Raw genomic sequence first — 23012 nt, forward strand, 5'->3', positions numbered from 1 at the left:
GCTTCTTTGTCATGCCATTTCTTTGTACTGTAGGCAGTCTGTGCAATCTTCTAGCCAACTAGGGATAACTTGTTTAATAATACTTTTAATAAGGCTAACTTGTTTCTTCAGATTATTATTATTTTAATTTATATACCACTCAATTACCAGTGCAAATTTGGAAAAATAATTTAGCCTCATATTAATAGTGCTCAAATAGCATTGATTGTGCTTGTAGATGACTTGTGGTGGAATTGGTACAATGATGATACAACTAATCTCATCCTTCTCAATCTCTCAGGAGCTTTCAATACTATTAATCATGAGATGGGAGCCATGGTGTTATGCTTTTTTAGAACATGTCTCAATCAGTATTGGGGATGAGGATATTACTGTAGGTTCCTCAGGACTCGATACTTTGATATCTCATTTCAATAATTACCTGAATCTGCTGAATGAAGGCATCTGACAACATGGGATCTAGTACCATCAACATGCCAATATTCAGTGGAATATCTTGACTTAAGACCAACCAACCGATGCTATCAAGATTTGTTGCAATGCCTGGGGGCTTTGGGCATCTGAATGACTTGTTTCCAGGGATTTCCCAACTCTGGCTCTGCATGGAATTGCACTTGCCCTTGATGTACAGTTTTGGAATCCTTGTTCTTGAAGAACTGGTGACTTGTGTGCTACTTGTACCCATTCCTGCATCCGTCTTCACAGAGTCATCCATTTTCTTTTATGTTGATCTGGCTTGGTCAAAGTATTTACAGTTTTCCCAAGTGAAATTATGATTGAATTTAGTGTGTTGTAAGATTAAGAGGTTTTCATTCTGTATTCCTATTATCAGTTGATGTTCATAAATGTGTTCTCCCATTTTTGTTGTTTGTTATTTATGGTAGTCTTCACAATTCTTATAGTATAGATGTATTTTGTTTTGTTTTTGTTTTTTGCTGTTGGATTTTGTTTTTGCTTAGAATTCTTTCAATAAATTTGTTGTCTTGACTATCACAAGGCCTAGGGCTTGTAGTTACCAATAGGTAAATTCAAGAATATTTTTGATATATGGTAAGAGTTGTAGAATCTTTTTCATGGGTTGTGGAGATTGCATAGATATTGATTATTGAGAGCCAATAATCTCAGTGGTCCAGTAGATAAGACACAGAATAGAAATTGGGAGATTGTGAGAGTTCTAGTTCCACCTTAGGCATGAAAGCCAGCTGGGTGACATTGGGCCAGTCACTCTCTCTCAGCCAAATTCACCTCACAAGGTGGTTGTTGTGAGAACAATAGCAGGAGAAGGTGTGTTGGATATGTTTGCTGTCTTCAGTTATTTGTAAAAAAATAAAGGCAGGATAAATAAACAAAAACAAATAAAATTGGTTGCATGGACAGACATTTCTGTCATAAACCAATTGAATATGTTCGTTTGGAACATCAATGCAGTGTATTTTTGCTCATTGGAAGACAAATCTTATACAGCTTCTTAGTTTCCCAACCTTTCCAGCTTTGTAGACAGGTGAGATGGGGGGAGAAGGATGGTTCCTTGTGAAAGGCTGGCAAGCACATGCACAGGGAGCTCCATTTGCACGAGCGGCAGACACATGTGCCTGCTGCTTGTGCAAATAGACCATGCCCGCACATGCCTGCTGCTCATACAAGTGGGGATGCATGTGGGACACAGTAGTGGGTCTCCTGCCATAAGATATTTGAGAACTTAATAGGTTTGGGTTGCTTGTGGTATACTTGGATTTTAACTTGCCATTGTTTTCTCTGCTGATGAGTATGTCCAGGAAGGGTAGTCTGTTGTTGTTCTCTTCTTCTCTTGTGAATCTGATTCCATGGAATACGTTGTTGCTAGTTTTATACATATTCTCTACTTAATCTTTTTTAGATAATGATAAAGGCAACATTCACATAATAGATCCATGTTTTAGTTTATATCAGTGGGAATACTATTATTTTCAATCATTGCATTATTGTATTTGCTATGAATCCCATGGTTGTCCTCCTGATCTGTTTGTATATTTGTTCATCAAATTGGAGCTAGATGGTGAGGCAGAGGTCTATATATGAAGATATTTCAGAACCTAGCATTATGTGCAGGGGTGAAATCCGAACCCGTTTGCTACTGGTTCGCTGGCCGCACATGCGCACTGTGCGCCAAATGCGTGCATGCAAAGTGTGCACCAAACCTGCTTTTCTGCTTTCTAGTAAAGCTAAACTGCACTGCACGGCTGATTCCCCCCCCCCCGCTGTTCTACTTACCTTCCCAAGCCTCCTTTTGGTGTGTGCTGTGCACATGAATGTGCTCATGCACAGTACACACCAAAAGGAGGCTTGGGAACAGGGATAGGTTCTACTTACCTTTACTACTGGTTCACATCGGGAGTGCACATGGGGAGCGTATGTGCAGATCATCTATGATGATGTCCGGGTCGGTGGGCGGAACCTCCCACTGGTTTTACTACCGGTTCTTGCAAACTAGTCCGAACTGGGGGCAACCTACCACTGCTTGGGAAGGTAAGTAGAACAGCGGGGGGCGGGGAGAATCAGCTGTGCAGCATAGTTTAGTTTTGCTAGAAGCTTTCTAGCAAAGCTAAACCCCACTGCACAGCTGATCATCAGAAATACCAGTTTGGAGGAACCGGTAGAGGTTCGCCTGAACCGGTAGTTTTTATCACTACCGGTTCGCCTGAAGCAGAGCAAACTGGTAGCATTTCACCCCTGGTTATATGTATTTCTTATGCTTATATTCATTTTTGTTATCTTGTTCAGTTTTTAATTAAATCATTAGTTTTGCCTGTAAAGAAACTGTTTCATATTTCCAAAATTGTAGAAGTTTCCAAAGCTGACTGTATATTAATATGGTTTTTATCTATTTATAACATTTATATAGCTTCTATATAAATCTATATAAATTCTATATAAATTAACTTCTTCTAACCAATCAAAATTTAAAATAACATATAAAACCATATTAAAATCATAAAACTAAACACATTAAAACATTAAAAACAACAAAAACCTGATGTGCAGTCATCTAATCCAGCAGTCACCAACTATGGTCCGTGGACCACTGGTGGTATGCGAGAAAATTTTGGTGGTCCACAGAAAAATTATTTGCATTTTCTATATTGCACTAAATCAGGGATCCTCAAACTATGGGCCCTGGGCCGGATACGTGCAATGAACATTTGTGTTGCTGCAGAGAGTCTCCTCCTTCTGGGTCTCCACCTTCTGGGTCGGAGGGGGGCAGAAATTCCAACTTGGGGTCTGCTTTAGCCTCCTGGTGAGGGGCTTCGGGTGAAGGCTAGAGGGCAGTGCCGCTGGTGGTGAAGAGCCAGAGGGTCTTGTTCCAGTGGAGCAGCATGGCCTGAAACTGGTTGACCATCTCAGCCTGCTGAGCCTCCAGGCACTGGTACCTGGCCTCCACTCCTACAGGTCTTCCCTCTGTAATAGGGTCCCTATTACTGTGTGTGCTGCTGCATTCTGGACAGTTGAAGTTTCGGAGTGGTTTTTAAGGGAAGCCCGTTGTGGAGTGCATTGCACTAATCCAAACAGGAAGTGACCAAGGCATGAGTAGACTGTGAGCAAGACCTCCTAGTCTAGGAAAAGATGCAAATAATGTACTAGATGAATCTTTGCAAAGCCCTCTCCCAACCATTGCTGCCATCTGTCACACAAGCAGGAGCCATGAGTCCAGGAGAATTCCCAAATTGGGCATCAGCTAAGTCTGAGAAAATGCCACCCGGTCCAGAATGAAGTATCATCTCAGCCTTTGGGGCAAAAAACCCATAGCCATTCTGGTTTAACAGGTTGAGTCGAAGTCAGTTCCTGTCCATCCAGATTCTGATGGCCTCCAGGCATTCAGTCAGCACTGCCATACCGATGGATGATGTCCACTAGCAATTATCTTCTTTGTTAACATTAAGCAATTTTTTTTGCAGATTGTACTCATTTTTAATGGATCAAGCCATAAAATAGAATTAATAAGCTAATCCTGATTCGTTATTCATGCAATCTTTTATCTTTATCTTTTATTGATTTTATTACATTTTTTATTTTATTAGCCACACAGAGTTGTTGTGGATGACATACACATTTAATAAATCATTATTATGATGATGGTTAGTTACACAGTTAGACAGATGGTTAGGATGGATTTGGTATTTTTATCCAGCTATCAAGTCCTTTCCAAAGACCTGGGATAGGCAGATGTCTGACGATGTTAAAAGGAATTGTCACAGGACAAGTAAGGCTGCCTGATAGTGATTTTGTTAATGCTAATGGTGTTCAAGTGGTCCAGATGTTTTGGAATTGCACCCAAGGGACCTATTAATATTGGTACTACCTTTGCTTTCTTTTGCCACAGTTATTCTTTCTATTAGCACTCCTCCCCTCCTCCTCCTCCTAATATTTTAGTTTAGAGAGTCTATTGTTTATGAGAACAAAAATGAACCTTATATTTTTTTCACCAGTAGCATCCAAATATCTCTACCTGCTTTTAATGCTGGAAATAAAATTTAATTCTAAATAAATTAGAATGAAATAAATGCTAGGATTTTAAATATTCCAGATAGCAAGTCTCCAGTACTGACCATAATTTAGCAGCGTCCATAACACAATTATGATGTTCTACCACAAACACTGTCTCTTTGAGGCATGTGTGCAATATCATGACACATGTAGAAAAGAGATGGGGCATGCAGATATTGCTACAATGCTGCTTTCATCATTATAATTTCCCATACTTCTCTCTGTTGATGCTAGTTACCTTTGCAATCTCATTTTTGTTTTAAAAAATAATAGATGTTACTAGGTAAGCCCAATGGTACAAAAAAAGTCAGGAAAATTAAAGTGTCAATTTACACATGGGAGACAAAAACTAGGACTCTGCCCATTCTACAGAATTGGGCAGGATTGTAATTATTACTGTATATATTTGTCTAAAGCATCTAAATGGACATAACATATGCATTCCTTTAAAATATGTATTACTCATTAGGTTGTACTCATTTTTACATTTATTTTTCCCTATATACAATTTCTTGATGCATTCCACATTGCATCATAATTCATGAGGAAATAATCAGAGTTGTCATCACCTAAGCAGAGCCACTACAGCAATTTCAAGATTTTCAGGCTGAAGTTCTAAAATATTCACTAGCAATCTAATACTATCAGAGTTTGAAATTCTTTAATGAAATCAGATTGTGCAGGCTGTATTATTTTTGGTAGCAGGTTCTTTGATCTATGTGCTAAATTTGTAATTAGAAAGTTTGTTACATGTAAAAAAGATACTGGATGATAACTCACACAATCTACAATGTTTGCCCAGTTTCAAAATTACATTATATAGGCTTCGTAAAATGATATGGTAAGAACTCAAAACATCATTATATATCTGTAATAATATAGGGGCCAAGCTATCTTTATATTTTCCACCATTCTATTGGAAACTCATCTGGCCCAGATTTCATATAATTGATTTCTGTAGAAAACTATCTTCAAATCCTCAGTCTTATATCCTTTGATGATATCATTTTATCTGTGGTGGAATCTGCAGTTGACATGGGAGATGAAATTCATATTTGTCATGGTGATACACAGATATTTTATTTTCTTCTCAATCTTAAAACTTATGCTTGTATCTATTTTCATGTTTTTATTAATATTTTCATCTTGTTTGTTGATCATAAAACATGCTAATGTACCACATTCTTTTAGTTTGCCCATTAATATTTCAATTCCCTTAAAGGATCTTCCAAAACTAAAACCAGGTCATCTGCAAAAACTCTTAACTTTAAAAAGTCTCCTTTTAAATCTTTACCATAAACTTCTCATCTTGCCTTCTATCTCTATTCAGTATTTCAAGAACTAAAATAAACAAAATAGGAGACAGTCAACATTCCTGTCTTATTCCTTTTGTATCTCTCAGGGCTTTGCTAGATCTCCATTAACAATTATTTGTGCTTTTGTGACATATAAACAGATACTATCCATTTTATAAAGTTCTTTCCAAAGCTTATCTCTTCTAAAACTTTGAACAAGAAGTCCCAGTTCAAATTGTCAAAGGCCTTCTTTGCATCTAAGAAAATCAGTGTGGCTTGTTTTTCATTACATTGCTTCAAATATTCCAAAATGTCCAACACATTTCTAATATTCACCTTTAACTCTCTTTTAAGTAAAGAAAAACAAACATTGATCCTTATGAATAAATTCTTGAAAAATTAATTTCAACCTATCAGATAAAATCTTGTAAACAACTTGTAATCATTATTCAATAACTATGTTAGCGTATAGTTTTTTGTTAAAGTCAAATTTTGTCCCTATTTAGGTATTAATGCTATAGTGACCTTTTCCCAACTCTTTGATATCTTTCTTCCCTATAAAATAGAATTCATTATGTTTTGTAATGGTTGTAAAATTTCATCCTCAAAATAAGAACCTGGTTATTTGTATGGTTTAGGAATCTTTCATGGTTTAATTTTTTTGTAGCTTTACAAACTTCTGTTATTGTTATAGATCCATCATAATTTGCTTCTGTTCCTCTGCAGTCTTTGGTAAATTTTGTTTCTTTAGGTATTAATTTATTTTCTCCATAGAAATGCCTTGTCCTTTATACTAGTTGAAATAATATTAATGAAATACTTTTTATAAAGCCACATTATCTGTTAATATAACATCTCTCTATTGTATTATTGTTTTCTGTTATTTTTTCATAATGTATATGTCAACCATACATTATGGTTTCCTGGTTTGTTTGCAAATTTAAAGTTTTTATCTTTGCATGACATTAACTGTCATTAGGAAAGCTTAATTGATTGAGATGTACCTTCTCTGGTAATTCCTTTAATTTTCCTTTAATTTTCCTTTAATTTTTTTTGTCTCATCCAAAATAGCTTATGTTTTCTTTACCTATTCTTTTTAAGTTCACTCTTGTGTTGTATAAAATAACCTGTGATAAAAACTTTACTTCCATCTCAAACCATTTTTAAATCTGTATCTTTATCTAAATTATTTTCAAAGAATTATTTTAATTGTGTTTTTCTGTAGCAACATTTCAGTTAGTCTCAATATAAAAAAATTCAATTTTGTTTTATGAACCAAACTCATAGGATTCTGATCAAAATTGAGGACCCAGTTTGTGGGGGCAATAAGCTGACTTTGTATAAATATACAAAAGTATGAAGGCTATTGCTTAACTCATTGTAAGCCGCCCTGAGTCTCCGGAGAAGGGCGGCATATAAATCAAATTAAAAATAAATAAATAAATAAATAAATAAATAAATAAAAATAAGTTTTTGTTAGTATCTCTACAAAGGCCCTAAATTTTCCATCAAAACAAAGAAAACATTCCATTCCAAACTCGCATTAAACACCAATTTTCATCAGAAAAAAACATTAGTCTCACCATAAATCCTTATAGAACAATTCCACCTTTAATATAGGAGTTCAAGACAGCATCCATTGTACTCTCTCTTCCCATTTTTCTCCAGCATTGTGAGATAGATTGAGCTGAGAGACAGTAACTGGCCAAAAGTGATCAGGAATCTTTTGTGACTGAAGCTGGACTAAAATCTGGATTTCCTTAAAGTAATCCAACATCATACCTGCTTTCAACATTAAAGATGTATTGGTTGTGGATAAGAACATGTCTGTACTTCTGTATGCGGACAAGGGAATAGTTTTAGCTGAGAAACTTGATGATTTTCAAAGACTGTATGATGAGAGATCTGAAAATTAATTAAGCAAGTAATATATGGCCCAGAATGAATGGATGTTGAAAGAAGAGAAAATGGCTATGTATAAATACATGCTTCTGCTACCTACTTATATAGAAATGAAAGTATGTCAGGGGAAACATAAAAATAATTGAATACAATAGCAATGAATTATTAAAGAAGTTTGTATTACAAAAGAAGAGATGAGTTCCAGAAAGAATGGATGTTGATTTTTGATTGCTCACATAAGTTAAGTGAGTAGTGTGAAGGAAGTGTGTTGAGGTAATTTGGTGATATAGAGAGAATGAAGACTGAAGTGCAAAATACATGAAAAAAGAATGAATAGGTAGAGGGGAGGAAGAAAACTAAGGTAGTGAAGGTTCTCTTGAACTGATGAAAACCTCAGAAAGAGAGAAGTAAGAAATCAGAAGAACAAAAGGCAATCTGTGAATCAGTGTCTGAACGTAGTGGAAATGAGAACAAACAGGTATATTTATAAACTATAATATATATATATATATATATATATATATATATATATATATATATGTGTGTGTGTGTGTGTGTGTGTGTGTGTGTGTGTGTGTGTGTGTGTGTAGTTAATATTTCGGGTTTCTTCCCGTGTAATTGTGGATATATCCCTAAAAGGGTAGAAGCGACGTTTCGGCAGAATCCCATCTGCCATCATCAGGCTTATGCCAGTAGTCATTTTGCACTAACTGACGTTGGAATTTCAAATCTGGTGCTGGTATTCTGGGATGGCTCCACCTTTTCATTCTGATTGGTTGGGAGTCCCAGTATGTGTTTATTGGCTTGGCTTCGGGTGTATGGTCGGTTTTTCTCCACTAGGTGGCAGGGCTTTATCTTTGTGGCTGGTTTGAATATGATTTGGTTGGGATTTTTTTTGTGCAATGTTTGGTCCATGTTCCACATATGGTGTCAAGATTCGTCTATCTATGAGAGCAGGTTTCCAAATAGTAGGCAGACGTGAAGTGTCATCCCGTTTATTCATGCAATATGGTCTTTTTTCCATTTCTATTGCTTCTCTGATTATCCTGCCATTGAGATGTTCTATTTTTGCAACTGTTTTTGTTTTATTAAAATTAATGTTGTGTCCTGTTGTATTTATATGTTGAACTAATGATGATGTGTGTTCTTGCTTTTGTATTGAGTTTTTGTGTTCCTCGATGCGCACACTCATTCTTCTGTTGGTCTGTTCAATGTATGTTGATGGGCAGGAAGCACATGGGATTTCATATATGCCTTGATCTTCTAATTCTATTTTGTCTGACAAAATGGGTATATATGAAATCCCATGCACCGCCTGCCCCACCACATACATCGGACAAACCAACAGACGAATAAGTGCACGCATAGAAGAACACAAGAACTCAGTCAGAAAAGAGGAACCAACTTCTTCCCTGGTCCAACACCTTAAAGCCACAGGACATGATATTGACTTTAAAAAGACCAGAACTATCGCCAAAACTGAACACTTTAACAACAGAATAATCAGAGAAGCCATTGAGATAGAAAAACGCCCACACAGCATGAACAAACGAGACGATACCTCCCGCCTACCAGCCATTTGGAAACCCGCCCTTATTGACAAACGAGTCCCTAACACGACGAATGACACCAGACCCACACTCACGAGTGCCACACCTGATGTCACCACCACACATCCACGCAGAAAGCAGACTCAAACCCACACTGATAATGAGCCACGACCAAGGACCAGAAGCCAGACCGCAGCTGCATCATTAGCCACTTTAAACCCCTCCAATCCATACATGAAGCAGACTGACACCCACCATGAAGAGCTCGCACGGCCACAAACACGAAGCCAAACAACAACAACGCAGCTCACCAGCTCAAATCCCCCTGCAACTCAGACTAAGCTGAGCACAACCAAGCCCCCACCCAAACAGAACACAACCCCAGCCAATCAGAGCACAGCCAAGCCCCTAACCAATCAGAACACACCTCCACCCAATCAGAACACAGCCAAGTTCCCACCCAATCAGCTCACACCTCCACTAGCAGTTAAAAGGAAGAGACAGCTGCGATCTCACATTGCTCCTGGAAGCACGAAGCCGAGAACACCAGCCTGAAGATGACGAATGAGACTTCGTTGAAACGTCGCCAAGACACTTCCAATTTTACGTGGGAGAAGACCCGAATAACCAAAGACCTACATATATATATATATATATATATATATATATATATATATATATATATGTTATATAATTTTCTTACTTCTATAGTTATATTATTTATATATATATATAGATAGATAGATAGATAGATATAGATATAGATATAGATATAGATATAGATATAGATATATAATTATAAAATAAACACCGGAGGCCAGGCTTTCCTGCAGTGCGTCTTCGATCACTGGCAGATTCTCCCCGGGGATCCCTTCGGCAGCGCCAGCCGTCCTTGTCAAGTGGTCAGCGAGACACGCAAACGGAAAGGGCTGAAAGAAGGCATTCCCGCGTGGATAACTTCCTGGATAAATTGTAAACCGGTTGAATGAAATAATACCACACCAGATCTTACAAAAAAAGAAGAATAAATTTTAAAAATGGCAAAAAAAAAAAAAAAAGAATAAACAGGTATGAGTGGTATACTTGATGAAGTTTATGTAAACTAGATTTTGATTTCCTTCCCTCCCCCCACTTATGTCATTAATTTCTTTCACCTATACTACTACTTACTGTTTTCCTGTGCTCTGTATAACATTGTTTGCCCAATAGTAAATATCATCATGTGCATCTATGGTATGAATGCATATCTCTTGTATTTGGAATACATTTAAAAAGCCAGAAGAATCTAGAATACTTCATTTTAGTTCTCTTTGCACGATCAAAATATAAGAAAAGTTGATGGAATGATTATCAAAATGAGGTGGTTTGGGTATGCACCATTTCCTAAGTTATAAGGCAGCTGGGGCAGGTCAGCACAGAAGCCACACATTTATGTATCAGAGGCCATCGCTTTAACTCTAGGATGGCATTTTCTTGGCATCGCTCTTCAAACACTGCCTAGGATGTGCAAAAAGACATTTCTTCTTTAACTTTTTTTTTCTTCAAATACTAAGTTAGTATTTAGAACATGTTTTTAATTAAGGATTTCGGATCGAAACATTTCCGGTTTTATGTATGTGTGTGTTTTTCCTAAGGACAGTTTCCAGTTAAAATGTTTTAGAGTTTTGAAAAATACCAGATGCCCCATTTTCAAAGATTGCAAAAGAAATGTAAAAAACCCCCAGCAACATTCTGTGTTGATTCTTGGGTAAAATCCCGTGTATAATATTGTCAGAATCTGACCAAAAGACAATGACTTAAATGGGAACAATAGTTGGCTCATCTTGGCCAGAGTTAGTTAGTTTATTATGTTTCCAGTTGCAGAGGAGAATTTTAAAAATTATTTGGGGCAAGCAAGGTATATTTTTAATTTATTTCATGAATATCAGAATTTTAAAATAGCTAGTTATAGATTGTGAGTCAATTTGGTGTTGAGTTTAATGGGTTGGATTAGAAACTAGAAAACCAGAAATTTTAATCCTCACTTAGGCATGCAAATTTAAAGGTGTGACTTTGGACCAATCACTTCTCTCAGCACAACCCACATTACAGAGTTGTTGTGGGGAAAATAGGAGGCAGGAATGTTAGTGGGGCTATGGCAGGAGTCATGATTGTGAGTGCAAAAGTTGTCATAGAATAGCCCCAGTCTTGGGAACTAGTTTTGATAGAAATTTGGTTTTGGATTGATTGATTGATTGATTGATTGATTGATTTATTTATTTATTTATTTATTTATTTATTTATTTATTTATTTATTTATTTATTTATTTATTTGTTCAATTTATATGCTGCCCTCCCCCGAAGACTCAGAGTGGCTTACAATGCACCCATAGCAATAGCCTTCATTCTTTTGTATATACCTGCTTACTAGGGCTTTTGGCCCCCCATAAGCAGTGTTTCTACAAAATCAGCTTATTGCCCCCACAATCTGGGTCCTCAGTTTACCTATTTCGGAAGGATGGAAGGCTGAGTCAACCTTGAGCCTGGTGAGATTTGAACTCGCACTAATTGCAGGCAGCTGGCAGCTAAGTGCTACATAACAGCACTTAGTCCGCTGCACCACCAAGGCTCTTTGAGCCTGGGTTGCACATGCTGGCTTGCAACAGAATTGTGTTCCCTCTCTGCCTGGTCAACACATCAGCTGACTTCTCCAAACAAAAAATATAAACAATAAACACACCAGAGGCTCAGCCATCTATATCTTTAATGTTAATCTATTCTAATGATAAATAAAGTAGGGAGATGTTCCATAGGGCAGGAACCACAGCAGAGAACGTGGAAAGTATTGACTGAGAGGGCCTGCATGCCCAGCATGCCCAGCCTGCCAGCGTGGGTAGGGCAGTCCAATCCCAGTGGGGTTCCTCAAGTAGCTTGGACCCATGCCATGCAGGGCTTTAAAGGTAATAAATTGCACTTGAATTGCACTCAGAAGCAGAACAGCAGCCAGTGCAGCTCGCAGAGCAGTAGTGTAACATGGGTCATCCTAGAGACCCCAAGAACTGCCCGCGCTGCCACACTCTGCACCAGCTGAAACTTTTGAATGCTCTTGAAGGGTAGCCCCATGTAGAAAGCATTGCTGTAGTCCAGATGTGAGATGACCGTGGCTGTGTAATGGTTAGAATGCACTATTGCAGGCTATCTCTGCCCACAGTCTGGACTTCGATCCTGATGGGGCTCAAGGTTGACTCAGTCTTCCATCCTTCCTAAGTCAGTAAAATGAGAACCCAGATTGTTGGGGGCAATATACTGACGTAAACTGTCCAAAGAGTGCTGTAAAGCACTATGGAGCGGTATATAAGTGCCATTGCTATTGAATGACTGTGCCCAGGGACTCTTGATCCAGGAAAGGTCACACCTGGTACATCAACCAAAATTGTTCAACTGCCATCTGCTCTTCAAGCAGGAGTTGTGAGTGCAGTAGACTCCCAACTGCAAACTGGGTCTGCCTGGAGTAATAGTATCCCATCCTGAACTAAGTTGGGTAAAGTCCTGGATCTTGAGGCTCCATGCACCAAAGCCATTCAGTCTTGCCAGGGTTCCGCCGCCGTAGCCTGTTGTCCCCATGCAGATCCCACAGCCTCCAGGCACCACGAGAGGGCAGCAATGGCATCACTTTGCTTGTGTGTATGTGTGTGGGGGGGGTGTTTGTGTTTGTTTCTGTTATGTATTTCAGTTGCAATATATTCTGTAATTATTTCCCGGTGGGCAGCAAGACTGGAAGAGAAATGGCCATTTGTATGTGCTAATTTATGGAGGCTGGTGAGTATTTTATTATGATTAAACAAATTACGCTGGAAATTTTGCAACAGGACTGTAAGTTACAAATCCTTCTTCAATACTGTTGTTGAAGGATTGAACAACGTTTTGCTTAATTTGAAATTTTTAAGATGCTGTTGTTACATAAAAGTTACATAGAATTAAATATATACAAAATGCTTCTGAGACATGAACACTGTGACCTGGAACAGGATGAATTGAAAACAGTTGTGTCCCTTATTTAATGATATATGTTATTTTTTTAATTGCATGGAAGAATCAGTGAGGAGACTTTTGTTGCTACTGTGTCATCAATTACTAAGAAGATATTTTCTTTTCAAATTTAACCATATACTAGAACCTTATTGCATGAGTTGTGATTCAGATTGCTGTGGAATATCTGCATTAGAATTAGAAGATTGTGTCACTCATTCTGGTAGGAAGATGCAGAAAAGTAAAAATTAAGTGACCAATCTGCATAAACATTATCACTCTATGAATGTTATTCACTAAATAATATTGACCTGATATTCAGAAGGTAGCAAGTGTTTCACTGTCATTGCTAAGATCAAAATTACAATAAAAAGTCTTTTCATATATAAGAGAATTTAGCAAATCCTGAATTTAATAATGATTTTGAAGAATTGATATTGATAAGAATTCTTTGCAAATTATGAAGTAGTTTGGTATGGTTTATTTATTTATTTGTTTATTTGTTTATTAGATTTATGTGCTGTCAGTCTCATTTATAGGCCACTTTGGGTGGCTTACGAACATTAAACAGACATTAAAATGATGAAACAATAAATAACAATAATAAAATAAGTACAGTCAAAAGAGGGGGAGAAGGGAAGCATGAAGTAAATGGGGAAAGGTGGAGGGTTTTCTTAGTCCAATAGCCATCTCCAGAATAGTGCACCCCTGCTGGGGCACTAGGTCAACTGGCAGAGCTAGGTCTTCAGGCCCTTATGGAAGGTCAGTAAGATGGACACAAATCTCACCTCAGGGAGAATGATGTTCTAAAGGGCAGGACCCATGGCAGAAAAGGCTCTTCTCCTGGAACTCACTAGTCAAAATCCCTTGACCGATGGGCTCCACAGCATGCCCCTTTTGCTAACAGCCAGCCAACCCCTTTGGGGTGAGTCAGTTTTTCAGATAACCTTATATAAAGCCATGAAGGGCTTTAAAGGATAACCAACACCTTGAATTGCACCTGGAAGCAAAACAGCAGCAAATGCAGTTTGTGGAACAACAATGTAACGCGGCCACCCTAGGGAATCCCAAGAACTGCCTGAGCCACTGTATTCTGCACAAGGTGCAGCTTCAAAATACCCTTCAAGGATAGCCCAATGTGGAGCACAACATATAAGATGGATGTTCCTGCTTGCCTTCTGGAAGAATCTAAAATCCTGGCTTTTCTTTGGGACACTAAGTCAGGTAGCTGTGATCTGGGTATAGGTCTTGATCAAGGGAAGCCTTGGTCCAGAGAAGGCTGTTATTTTCAAATTGTACTTTTATTCCTTATAAATACCTTTATAAGTTTAAGAGCAGATACAATACTTCTTGTGTACTTGGGGATGCTTTTAAACCATTCCAAAAACCATGTTTTCTGAAAGACCAAGGTGCTCAGAAAAGAGCGGCTGATCTAAGCTATATGAGAGTCAGCATAAACTGTAGCACTGCAGTGCCAGCTGTCATTGCTTAGAAACACATAATAGATTTTGCTGCTTTTCAGACAGCAGATCTTGCAGCCACATAAACCAGTCATTCTGTAAGAGAGCAAGCGAGCAAACCCTGACATCTTAGAAGTATTGTTTGGTAACTGCATATCTAGAATAATTGTGAATGTAGAGGCAGAGAGCAGTAGCTTTGCAACACATTATTTCCTAGTCTGGCCTCAGTATAGAGGAAAAACATAGGGAGGTTGTGCAAGAACCTCTTAATCAAATGTTTCGTAGCTTTCTTTAATTAATGGTGATTGGATCTAGTTGAAAATAGATACTTATGCTAAAATCAGAGTTTTGTTATAATTCTATATTTAGTAGGATAAGAATCTTATATCCTGGAACTAGCCCATTATGGTAATTTCATTGCTTTTGGTGAACCTATTCTTTTGTAGTTCTGAATAATTAGGAGTGATGAATAATAGTGAGTGGTGAGATCAAGCTACTGGAATTATGGATGATGTAATTAATGTAAGCAAAATTAATTACATATTTATGTATCTTACTTTCTAATTTCCATTTTTAAAGTTTCTGTGTGATACTTCTCCATTGCCACAGTCATTTCCAGTTGTTCATTTGAAACAACTGTTTATTTGTGCTCCTATTAGGTCTGTGCAAAGCAGTGCAATCTGTCTCAGTCTTCATGTTGAGTGCCAAAATGATGCATTCCTCCTCATGAAGTGTCAAAGCAGGGCCAATCCAAAGGGGTTTAAACCATCTCTGTAGTGTAACAACCACTAAAAGAATTGAATCAAAACATACATTCTTCCAAAATGATTCCACAGGAATGCTTCAGACATCATGAAAGCAAATTTAATGAAAGAACTAATTTAAGCTAATAATTAAATCAATGCATCTTTAATGTGATTTTAAAAGCAGATCCGTCTTTTTTCAGGTTTACACATAGTTTGAAAAAAGACATGCATGCTTTAATAAATAGCAGAGAGGTGTTGTGCTCATGTTTGTTTTTGAAGCACTTCCAAATGTGTAATCCTGTGCTTGCAGACAGGAGCAGGAACAGATGCTGAAGTACAGAGCCAGGATGCTGGTGAGTGAGAAGTTCCCATTAATGGAAAAACAGTCTATATTGTTATAAAGGAAAGGGCAGTTTTGCTCAATTTCAGATAATGTGGAACCAGAAAACTAAGGTTTTGATTTCAAATACAACCGTGTTCTAAGAATGCTGGCATCCAGAGCTACTCTGAATCAATATAAAAAAAGTGAGTGAAAGTGTCCACTATTACATTTGCCAATTCAGTTTCTTAATGGTGAAAAAAAATTGATACATTCATATCCTATTCATCTGCATATCAGGTCCTTGAGAAAGTGAGAGAAATATAACTTATTTCTTATTGCCCTTTCGGGTTAGAATCCATTCTGTACTAAGGAACTCCTCCTAAGAAGAGGGTTCAAAGCATACCATTTAGCTCTTTGCATCCAGATATAAAAGGAGAATTGGCTTCTTCTGCTTTTAAGCTATTTTTTCCATTTCCTGTAGAACCCTAGGGCTGAATTAATTCACATATTCATATTTTTCATTCAGGGTTAAAAAGGAAACATCAGAGTAATAGCTTTCCTGTGAAGCAGGCATCAGATAAAACACAACAAACAGATTCTATATTTTGACATATCATTGCAAGCACACTATTTTTTAATTAAGCAAAAAATACTGTATGAAACATCCCAGGGTATATGGAGGGCAATGACTTTTAGAATCAAGCTTAACATTAAAAAAAATGCACCAGACTGGATAGCAATGGATAGATCTTCCTACTGAGAGGTACTGCCTTTAAAGAAAGCAAAGCAAGAATTGCCTAAAGCTGTGGTCCTCAATCTTTGCGGCTTGGCTTGGCTGGGGGGGAGATTGGAACCAGGCTGCAGTGGTGGGCAGGTGTGCACATTTGTGTGTGTGCCTGTCAGCCTGCCACTCATGCAAGTTGAGCTATGCGCACACTCCAGCCAGCCATTCTCAGGGCTCAATTCCGATTAGGCCACAGCCCGGTAATAGTAATAATGTTTTTATAATAGGACCATAATAGCCTTAGATGTGGAATCTATGGCTCTCCCAATAACTTCTCAGATAACATACAAAGATATGTGTATCCAGAAATGTCTATGTCATATTTTATAGTGCATCCTATTTCCTCTACTTGCAGCTTAGATAAGATATTATCTTATTATCAAGAGAGCTATTAGATATACATCCTAACAATCATGAGATACATGAAAGAAGTAGAATATTCAACTTCAAAATAGTGCAAATGGCTATCAGTCCTCTTATTTCATGAAAATATGGGCAAGTTTATTTTTAAAAAATACAAAAACTGGAGTTTATTTAAAAGAAAAAGTGGGAACGAAACAAGAGAACAATTTAGGTTAAGCTGTATCTTTAAACTACAGAAGTAGAATGGATAAAATCCAGTTTCTAAGGGACGTACAGGTGAATGTTAGTGTTTATTTGGATACAACATTTTTTTCCTGATCCAGCCCCCTGCATATATGTTGTATTCCCCATATCTGGAGGGCACTAGGAAAAGGACAATATAGGGTTTCATTGCCTTCAGGAGAGCTGCATAAAAGGCAGAGGCAGGTTTTCCCAACACAAGAACATAGTGATGGAAAAGCATTTTCTCTTCAGTCGGTATTAAAGACATAAGACTTTTAGGAAAAACTAATCAAACACAATACACTTATGGCATTCAAGATAAATATTTCTTTTAAAAATATTTTACAATATTTATAGACATCCCAATTTCTAACAACTCTGAACAAGGAATAACAAAGTAAAAAAGTATATAAAATACTGTTTATATATGCAGGGGCTATCTGGATGTGCTGCACTTGCTCAATGGCTTGCTCCACGACTTGGCCATTGGACTGCGTCATGCCCTGGCTCACCCCAGCCTCATCCCAGGACTGTGATGGCAAACCTATGTCATGCAGTGCCCTCTCTATGGGCACGTGAGCAATCACCCGAGTTCAGCTCTGCCGCGCATGCGTGCGCACTTCCCATAGCTGGTCGTCGGGTTTCAGTTGTGCATGCATGGGGGTGGGCCACGTGCGGGGGCCATGCGTGCTTGTCTGGGGGGGACATTTGTGGGGGCACATGCACATTGCATTTTGCGGGTTTGGGCATGCATGCATGTATTCACGCGCACGCCCGCTTTGGGCACTCAGTCCGGAAAAGGTTAGCCATCACTGCCCTAGGACTTCTAACTTGAGAAGATTCAAACCTAAAGCAAGACAAGGCCTGCTACACTTCACTTGTCCCTTTCTTGAGTTATCCCACATTGAATTGTCCTCCGGTGAGTTGGCTGCAGTGAGACTGCTGTGGTGAGTTGGCCACGGTGAGTTATCCTAGACCCCTTCTCTGAAGGCTATATTTACATTTTTTAATTTTGTTGAGTCACCAAGACTATTCCGATGCAAGCCTTTAGAAGAAAGAAAAACCAGGGTGGAATATGATTAGATGTGACAGAGATAATCCTATTCTAGAAAAGCCTGGTCCCTTCGTATATGTCATTGCTTTACTAATGCTATCTCCAGAAAGCAGCAACATAGCATCCAAGAGGAAAAGAACCCTCTAAGCTGCATTCAGCTATATTTCTCTATACTATATACATCATCAGGATAAGAATGGAGCAAGTAAAGAAGCTCTATGCTGAACCCATACAGCTTCTCCTTGCAACCACTGCTTTTTCTTTCACTATTTCTTTCTTAAGAAATACTGTATAATAGAGATTTCTATGGCAATGTATATTCCCCCAGCACTTAGATGTTCACAGGTGGAATCCTCTGAGCTTCAGAAATGATTCTTGGCCCCAGCAGGTGGAGCCTTGTCATAAAGTGATACAGTTGTTCTTAGACAGAATACTTGGGGTGACTCATTCTGAGCCTGCATTTTTCTTAAAAATGCCATCTTTTGTTCCTATTAGCACTGCCAATGGATGCTGATTTTTCAGCATGTGGCTGGTAATTTAACCCAGCTCAAGGATCTCTGTTCCAGGGACAAAGGACAGGATGTATGATTCCAGAAGGAAAGAGGTTGCTTTGTGTGGGAAGCAGTGGGCTCATCTGCCAGTACCTGTTACACCAAGGACCTTGACATTTTCCAGATGTCCCTGCAGGAAAACAGCACCTGATTCCACTTAAAGCTTGCAGCATCTCTCCTTACTCCCACACCTCACCCCAGAAAATATGAAACTCTCTGAGAAAAATAATGTTTTTGGGCTGGGAAAAATCTTCGTAGGATTTTCTATCAAAAGCTGGAGCTGGCTCTGACTGTACTAAAACGCGAGCATATGCAAACAGGAGGCCCCAAGATGCTTACAAAAGTCAAGGTTTCTTCAGAAATTGCATGACCTAAACAGAATGGGGGCTAGTGTAACAAGGAATGACTGAGACCTGAGAGACAACAGATTTCCCCCAGGGGAGAAGACCCAGTCTTTGGCCCCATAAAAAACAAACCACGAGCCGTCTGGGCCTATTTAGCATCCATGACCTTTCATCTTAGAGATCCCCACCCCTCCCACGACTGCCTGCTGTGTGCAGACTTGCTTTTCAGCACAGAAAGACTCTTATGGCTGCTTCTGATATCAGTTTAGCTCCATCAATATCTGCAAATTCATCAAAGAATGACTATATGGACATGTTTCTCTCTGCATGAATTATTTTGGGGGGAATGGGAGGAGGATTTCTAATACATATTGTAGTGCAGTTTCTTCAGTATTCACTAAGTAATCAGTAAGTTTTACTTATCGATATTTTAAAAAAGAAAAAGTTCCACGTTATTCACTGGTTAGATCTAAATTCTGTCTAGGTGTTTTGTTTTATTTTATTTTATTGGTTTAATCAACACAGTAGGTGAAGCAGCATACTAATTCTATGCCAATCATAATCTTCAAACTGGAAGAATAACTTCTAAAGCAAAGAATTGTTTCTGCAATTAATTCTTAAAATTCAAGTTCTAGAACTGTCTTAAGGTGCTTAGATAGAAATTTCTTCTTATTTTGCACCTCCAACTGAGTGATACTAATGGTGAGTGATACAGATGATTGTGCTCATCCTTACTTTCATCCTTCATAGATTGAATAAATAGAAAAAGTAGAAAGTTTGCAAGACAAGAATTATTGTCATTTTCCTATATAATGTTTTAGGCTCAGATTCTCATCTGCAACATAGAATAGTGACTTATCCATATTTGTGGGTAAGTCACTATTTAAAAACAAGAAAAAAATTTCAATAAGCTTTGCAAATAAAAGTACAGTGTTAGTCTCTAAGACAGAGTGACATTGATTTACTTCCTGTAAGTTGAAGTCGCTTCTAGAAGAGTTACAGAACAAACTCCACTGGTTCCAAGATTTTACCTATTGTTTTCAGTTTAATAAGTGTTGAAAAAATAAATTATTCAAGTAAGAGCTGTTGAAAAAATAATTTTCAATCTTTAACATTTGTTTTTGAAAAAGGAAAACCTATTTCTCTTTGAAAAAGATGACCCTCTGAGGTCACAATGACATATACACTTGGTAATATGTGGAGTCCTTGGTGGTGTCTGAGTTTGGTTGTTTGCTTATAGATGTTTGATTATCTGACTAGGTAACATCATCAGTGCATCTACAGTTCAACTCTGAGCTATGCATATTCTCTTCAATTGGTATTTGGTACTTTGGATCAGATCCTACAAAGAAAGAAAGCTCTACTGAAAATAAATAGACTATGTCATTATGTAATTCAGTGTCATGGCTTTCTTTAGGAAGCACTCAACTATGAAAGACATTCACACACATTTAGGTCTCTCACATTTTATAATAGTGTAAATGCCCAATCTAACACCAGAAGCATAATAAATAGGATACATTTACAGGAAGGGATATCCTTACTGCTATTTAATTTAAAATATATATCTTTGCAGTATGCCAGTATATATCTTTTCCAATATGGTTTGCAGTATACAGTATATATCTTTTCCAATATGGTTTTATGCCAAGCAAATTAATAATAACATTATTTAATTGTAATAAAAGTAATAAAGCTTTTAAAAAATGAGGAGGAGGGCATATTCAAAGTATGATAAAGAGGCTTTCACAGAAAAAAATTCTCTATGTACAATGCATCTGAACCGAGTATGGAAGCTTGCATAATAAAACATGTAATATGCCGAGAGAATTCACAACCACTAACTAATAAAGAATCATGAATCTTACTTCATTGTCATTTCCAATTGTTTACAACCCAGTGGTCATCATTTTGCTAGGATCACTTGTCAATAGTTGTTTCTTTGACATCTTATAAATTTATGCATGTATCATAATCCTGTATTACACTGATAGTATCCAGCCACCCCACTGTTGGCCTCTGGTTTGATTGCCTTCCCTTTGTCTAGGCATCAGGGTCTTTTGCCTTCATGTTACATGTTCCTGCCAATCTTATTATTTCTGCCTTCATGTTATATGTCTAAAATCACTAAGCTTTAGCTTCATCATTTGAGCTTCCTGTGGATAGCTTGGCTTTATTTCATCTAGTATTGAATTTTATGTTCTTTCAATCCAAAATATTTTCAATCAGTTTTGTCAGCACCATAAATCAAAGGCATCAATGCTTCTGATAATTCAGATTTCACAATCACATGTTACAGTTCAGAAAGCCAAAGAGTGATTTCTCTGCACTGTAACTAGATTTCTTATAGTTTTCTACTCATTGTTACTGTTATGTGAATTTTGGGGAGGGGGAGCTAGGGAAATAGTCTATCACTACTTCAAAATCTTGATAATAATAGAAAGCAAGGGTAGTGCCAATAGTTATAAGCGCCTTGAGTGCAATCTCAGAACAACTGGAGCATCACTTGAACACCATCAGAATTGACAAAGTCACTAACTCTCAATTGAAAAAGGCAGTTTTACTTGAAACAGCTTACATCTTGCAATACTTTGAACACCATGAAACAACAATATTTATGAACAACAACATTGATGAGACAACAATTATGTCCTATGACAGTACCTTTAATACTATTAAACAACATCTGCCTATCCCCACATCCTTGGGGAGAGCTCAATAGGTTGATAAATATGCCAAATCCAGTCTATATAAACATCTGGCTGACTATGCAACCAATCAAAATAATAATAATAATAAAATATAAAGACCTGCATATAGAAGTAGAATCTGTGGCAAAAAACAACAACAACAACAACAACAACAACAACAATGATAGTATCAATAGTAATTGGCATCTTGGGTGAAATTCCAAATCATGTGGAACTTGAATTCCATCACCACTGGCAAAATTACCATCAGTCAATTGCAGAAGATAACTTTACTTGGAATAGTTTATATCCTGCAGCAATCCTGTTAATATTATCAAACAACATCTGGTTATCCCAGGTCCTTGGAAGGACTCAATAAGTAGACAAGTATGCCAGATCTATCCTAAACATCTATGGTTGGCTAGTCAACCAACCATAATAATATTAGCATTTACTGGTCTTTTTTCAACAAGTTTATCTCCCCTCTAAAATTGTACTACTATCATTGCCGCTCTCCTCTTCTAGTAGCTAATAACAACTCTTTGGCAAACTGAAGGCTATGAAGGGCTCCGGCACTAGAAAAGCAGAGATGCAAGGAAGATTTACAATAGTAAGGTAGACTCTATGTATCCTTGTGTTTTCCCTCCAACTGCTATAATGAAACAATCATTAGGTGAGTTCCTGAGTATGTCCTTTTATGACAGATCATATCGTTGTATTGAAGGGTTAGGTAGTAATGAAACTCTAGAACAACTAGATTTTGAAAAATATGAGGGCTGCATAGTCCTACCGATTGATATAGGCCTACCCCTAGGCATTTTCCAATATAGCCAAGAGGGCTCCTCTTTGCATTTGAGTTTCAGGTTGGATTTGTTTTTTCCCCAGCCAGGTCTCTAGACAAACTTTATAATTTTGCTGACTGCTCTGGCCTGCATCTCATCTTTGCACTAAATGCTTTACGCCGGAATCCCAACAATTCCTGGAACAGCTCCAATGCCCTCAGTCTGCTCAAGTACAGTGCCAGCAAGAAGTACAATATCTCCTGGGAGCTGGGCAATGGTAAGTGAACTTTAAGGATGGGGATTGGGAGAAGGGAAGGGAATGGGAGGACCAAAGAAGCACTACTTTCGGAACTTTTCTCAATGAAGTTGGATGGAATCTTAGTGCAACTCATCCCTACAGGGATCCAAATAGAACAAA

General features: G+C 37.8%; 1 protein-coding gene across 1 annotated transcript in view; it reads left to right on the top strand.

Moving 5' to 3' along the window:
• The window catches only part of HPSE2 (heparanase 2 (inactive)), a 138000-nt gene that overhangs the window by 75755 nt on the left and 39233 nt on the right, over positions 1-23012 (top strand). Inside the window, exon 4 of the mRNA XM_034439853.2 lies at positions 22698-22871. Coding sequence (XP_034295744.1) covers positions 22698-22871 — 174 coding nt within the window. The remainder of the gene's footprint in view (positions 1-22697; positions 22872-23012) is intronic.

Source organism: Pantherophis guttatus, chromosome 6 (assembly GCF_059756535.1).
Source record: "Pantherophis guttatus breed Tessera chromosome 6, ASM5975653v1, whole genome shotgun sequence".
Lineage (NCBI taxonomy): Eukaryota > Metazoa > Chordata > Lepidosauria > Squamata > Colubridae > Pantherophis > Pantherophis guttatus.